The sequence below is a fragment of the Sinocyclocheilus grahami genome, unplaced genomic scaffold (assembly GCF_001515645.1).
Source record: "Sinocyclocheilus grahami isolate Dianchi unplaced genomic scaffold, SAMN03320097.WGS_v1.1 scaffold1246.1, whole genome shotgun sequence".
Lineage (NCBI taxonomy): Eukaryota > Metazoa > Chordata > Actinopteri > Cypriniformes > Cyprinidae > Sinocyclocheilus > Sinocyclocheilus grahami.
Window position 1 is genome coordinate 117810 of NW_015506425.1, and position 5361 is coordinate 123170.

The 5361-nt window shown below is 39.2% G+C and overlaps 1 protein-coding gene across 1 annotated transcript in view; it reads left to right on the plus strand.

Annotated features, from left to right (window-relative positions):
* LOC107568451 (basement membrane-specific heparan sulfate proteoglycan core protein-like) overlaps positions 1-5361 on the plus strand; it is a 99983-nt gene that overhangs the window by 54681 nt on the left and 39941 nt on the right. The window contains exons 26-30 of the mRNA XM_016254420.1: positions 136-254; positions 428-539; positions 816-926; positions 1621-1751; positions 1879-1959. Of these exons, the coding sequence (XP_016109906.1) occupies positions 136-254; positions 428-539; positions 816-926; positions 1621-1751; positions 1879-1959 (554 nt within the window). The remainder of the gene's footprint in view (positions 1-135; positions 255-427; positions 540-815; positions 927-1620; positions 1752-1878; positions 1960-5361) is intronic.

Here is a 5361-nt window from a genome sequence, read left to right on the forward strand (position 1 = left end):
TATATATATATATATATATATATATATATATATATATATATATATATATATATATATATTCTTTTAAGGCCATACAGTGAAACTTGATCTAGCTTGATTTGCTCTATGAATTCCCATTGCCTGTTATCCCCACAGTCTGCATGGAGACGGTCAGATGGGCAGCCATGTACTAGAGAGCACCTGCTGATGGCTTTGGCCGATATCAGCGTATTTATGATCAGAGCGACTTATGCAGACAATATGGCTGAGAGCAGGTAACTTTGCACTTTCAATTTTACTCTTGCTCCTTAATTATTCATTGACTCTTGATGTCCTTTATATTTACATCCTCTGGATGGCATCACATTGTCCTGTTTGGCTCCTATCTGTCGCTTAACTAATTTTGTGAACAGGATAATAGTGTTTAATCTCAATCTCTCCTGTTTAGTATCTCCAATTTACAAATGGACATTGCAGTGCCCCACTCTACAGGAAACGAGAGGGCTCTGGAGGTGGAGGAGTGCGCATGTCCTCAAGGATACACAGGACCTTCTTGCCAGGTATATTACGACTTCAAATAGCAACATTCAGTCTGTGTGAACTTGTGTCTGCCTGAGTTGATGCAAAAACCTTCGCATTAAGCAGAGGTTCTGCCTGTCAACTTAATAACAGTCTTTTATTCATTTTTCTTGATCTCCAAATGGAAGTTCTTAGCAACTCATGGAACACGTTAGCTCTAAAGCTCTATATCAATGAAGAGAATGGATGCAGAGTTTCATAGCTTCGGCATAGACACCTGTGAACCCAGCCACCTCTGACTCACCCATTGTTTGCAGGACTGTGATGTCGGCTACACCCGTACACCGGGACTTTATCTTGGCACCTGTGAGAAGTGTGACTGCCACGGGTATGCCAGCGGCTGTGACTTAGAGACTGGAGAATGCCTAGTGAGTTAACCTTTCCATTGCAGTGATTATGCTGTTTCTGGACAAAATTAACTAGTCGGACAGTTGCCTTTACTAGTTGACTAATCAGTTGTAACGGGAACCCCTTTATAATTAGGCTGGATTTGGGTTCACCTGACCCTAGTTTGACTTGTTTCTTAGCAGGGAGGTTACAGGCTTAGCAGGGGGGGTTGTTCAGAAACCGTTAAATAAAGCACCGGGAAAAAAAAATAAGTTATTGAATGACAAGTAGACTAGTCAACTACTGTGAAAATTAAAATCAAAGCAATAAGTCTATAAAAGAAATGAACCTCCATAAACTACTGAGCCTCAGCCTCAGTAATTAACTAGTCGGATGTCTGGTCGTTTATTGTGAATAAAATCAAAACCTAAAAATAAATTCTTTCTTTCTTTTCTTTCTTTCTTTCTTTCTTCTCTTGATGATCTAATTCATCAAACTAGTCAGCCTGAATAATTAAATTGTTATAATTAAATAATAGTTGAATATTTGACTATCATCAATAAAATCAAAGACCAAAAAATGTATATGAATAAAAAACATAAATTAGTCTTCCTCATTAATCAACTAGTTGGTTCTTGGATCACTAGTCAAGAAAGTCTGTATTACAGAAATATATAAGAAAAAATACAATCTAGTCATCCTCGCTAGTCGACCACATTTTCCCTTCTGTTTTAGAATTGCCTACATAACACGGTTGGGAGCCGCTGTGAAAACTGCCTTCCTGGTTTCTATGGAAATCCAAGGACTGGTGATCCACAGGCATGTAGACCCTGTCCTTGTACCTTCACCCTGTACTCCAGTAGCAAGTGAGTTTGCCTTTCTCTATTAACTTTATCAAATACATTTTTTTCAGATAAAGAGGTTATAGGTATGCCCTTCAGGCATAACCTATAATTCATATTCATCCAATCTAATACTTTTCTTCTTCCAAAGGCCTTCATCTTGTTACCTGGACTCAGATGGACAGCCCACATGTGAATGTCCTGCTGGTTATACTGGAAGACGCTGTGAAAGGTAAGTGTCTATGGTCCAATGAGAGGGTAAACCTCCCATTCATTATGCTAGTAAAACTGGGCTTGGCCAAACTGGTGACGGTGGTGATTGGCATCCCTTTAGCTACTGCCAGAAAGCATGTGTCTGTTGCATTCCAGCATCTCTTCAACCATTTGTGATTGAATGGCATTTGTCCGTTGGTATGGGAGAAGCAAGCCTTGAATCAGTGCCACCCATACCAAAGTGTCTGAAGGCATTTTTGGAGGAGTTTATAAGTGGAAGCAATGGTGCTTAAAATTTTTGTGCACGGTACGTCTGAAATCGCCACCTTTTTCAAGCATAAACGTTTCGCTTCTCTACTGTGAGAGTAAAGTTCCTTCTTACTGTCAGCAAGGCTGAGATCTCTTTTTGAAGGTGTTGAATTAATTAATTGCATAATGTCACTTGTAACAGGAGTTGCATCCTTTTTAATGCTTCAGTGCATCTTTGTAAAGTTTTTGCTGCATTTTGAGCAACTTTTTCTTATTTCAAACTCTTTTTCTAGACATTCGTGGGTCTCTAGGGTTGTTTATGCTTCCCATACTGAAGCATAAACAAGTTGATGACATGTATTTTGGATCCTTGTCACTCGCTCAGTGTGCAAAAGCTTTTGGGTGTCTGGGATAAAAACAAAAACAAATGGCTTATATATATATTTTTTTTTATTTGGTTCCAACGTGCCCTGTCTCATAATGGATCTCAGCATTTCCAACTGCGGGGACTTCTTCCTAGAAGGTTCAAAAGATTTCCTTCCCACTACATGTGATGATGCTTTCTACCTCAGCCCCGGGAAGAGGCAAGCTCTGGATACAACTGACCATACCATTGGTGAATACTTTGATAGAACAGAAGATAGTACTTTTTCAGTACCTACAAGATATTTTCTGTCAACAACTATACGTAGTTTAAATCACCGTTGGACTCGTGGGCCTCCACGTTACACACCAAATCCAGAGGCACGACAGCAGAGCTTCCAGCTGCTCTTGAGGATGCACACGAATCGCTTCAACCAGCGCCTCAGTATGCTTGAGAGCAACACGCTGGACATAAAAGACAGCCTCGAGAACATGAGGAAGCACCAGAGTCACTTCAGCTCTCAGCTGAAGACACTAGCCAGTGTTTTGTCTCCAAATGACAGGAAAGACAGAATCAATGAGTTGACCAACAAATACACAGACATTAAAACAAGACTAAGTAAACTAGAACAAAAACTTGAGATACTGATTGATGGCTTCACTGCACTAGCACAAGAGTTAGACAAAGTCAAACGTGCACGTCATATGGCACGTCCACCACAGGATCAAAGAGAAATCGCTGTGGTTACTACCACCCGGATTCCAGCCTTGACTACAGCTTGGATTACGCGCATGTCTACCAGCAGATTTCAGATGAGAACTGTTATTCCCAAAACCCTCCCAACTCCACATATTATCTACACAACTAACTTTGCAAAAGATGGACTTTCCCAGATGAATGGAAGTTCAACTAAGAGGCAAGGAAAGTTCTCAACTAAAAGGATCCAAACAATATCAACAAGAGGAGACACTGAAATCAATTTCACATCAAAGGCAGACAACAAATATAGTAAATCTTCTAGGAGATCAACAGTTCCCAAAGGTATCGCCAGCCATCCTCTTACTGCATTCTCTAAAAGGCTTTCAACCTTGGTTACCTCCAATGAAACGCAACAGAATCAACAAAAAAGAAAGGCACTGACTACAGTTTCTCTTATATCACGGGCAAGGATTAACAGACAAAATGTAATTTCTCAAAAACAAAAACACCACAAAAGTGGTCCAAAAGTAAATGGTAAGTCTGCGGAGTCTCAAAAAACTACAAGGAAACATGATCAACTATCCCATTCACCTACAAAGCCGCAAGTTAAAGAAGAATCAGCAACTAAATTTCAGATTCCTCCTCCATCACATACAAGAATCCCTCATATTGAAGAATCAGCTAAATCTTCCAAGTCATCAAGCAAACCACAAAAAGGGGCACGTATTGCTTCCAAAAAATCATCCAAATCTATGAAAACTCAAAGAAATTATTTGGTTGTAAGAACGTCCAAAAAAGCCACAAACATCAGCAAATCTTCTCACAATGTCCAAACAAAGAGAAGACATTCCAAGACTAAATCTTCCAAGCAACATCAGTTAGTTCCTTCTCATGAAGCGAGAGGTGCGTCCAACCAACCTGAGGAGTTTACCTACACAACTGCTTCTAGTAAATCAGCTGACAAGAAAAGATTACACTCCCCTAAACCCAAAGTAAAAACGCCTGCTTCAAGAAAATCAACTCAGAGCAACACATCTAACTCCATTAATATTTTAGACTTCATCTTCATGAAGAGTAACAGGGGCCAAAAAACATTAAAAAGATCCATGCTAAAACAAGACGAGAACCTTTATATTGTTCTTGGAAGGCTGGCAATTCCTGTCAAAGTCATTCCTGATTACTAAATATTATGGGGATTATTATACCAGTTTGTTACGTTGGACCTTTTTTCCCTCTTTTAGCCCCCATAGGAACTATGCAGAATGTATTGAATGTTCAAGCTTGAGGTTTGAATACAAACTATGATGCAAAAGTGGTATTACAAATCATCATAATTCTTAAATCAAGAATGTTGTAAACCAAGCATGTTGTGCCTTGCATTTTTATTTAAAGGAGTCATATGATGCGATTTCAATTTTTCCTTTCTCTTTGGAGTGTTACAAGCTCTTGGTGCATAAAGAAGATCTGTAAAGTTGCAAAGACTAAAGTCTCAAATCCAAAGAGATATTCTTTATAAAATTAAGAGTCAGCCACACCTTACCGCCCCCCACATACAGGTACATCTAAAAAAATTAGAATATCATGAAAAAGGTCAATATTTTTTGTCACTCATTTCAGAAAGTGAAACCCATATATTATATAGATTCATTACACATAGAGTGAAATATTTTAAGCCTTTATTTCTTGAAATTTTCATGATTATGGCTTACAGATAATGAAAACCCAAAATTCAGTGTCTCAGAAAATTAGAATATTACATAAGATCAATAAAAAAAGGATATTTTAAACTGTCAGGCTTCTGAAAAGTATGTTCATTTTTATGCACTCAATACTTGGTTGGGCCTCCTTTTGCATGAATTACTGCATCAATGTGGCGTGGCATTGAGGCAATCAGCCTGTGGCACTGCTCAGGTGTAATGGCAGCCCAGGGTGCTTTGATAGCAGCCTTCAGGTCATCTGCATTGTTGGGTCTGGTGTCTCTCATCTTCCTCTTGACAATACCCAATAGATTCTCTATGGGGTTCAGGTCAGGCGAGTTTGCTGGCCAATCAAGCACAGTAACACCATGGTCATTGAACCAGCTTTTGGTACCTTTGGCAGTGTGGGCAG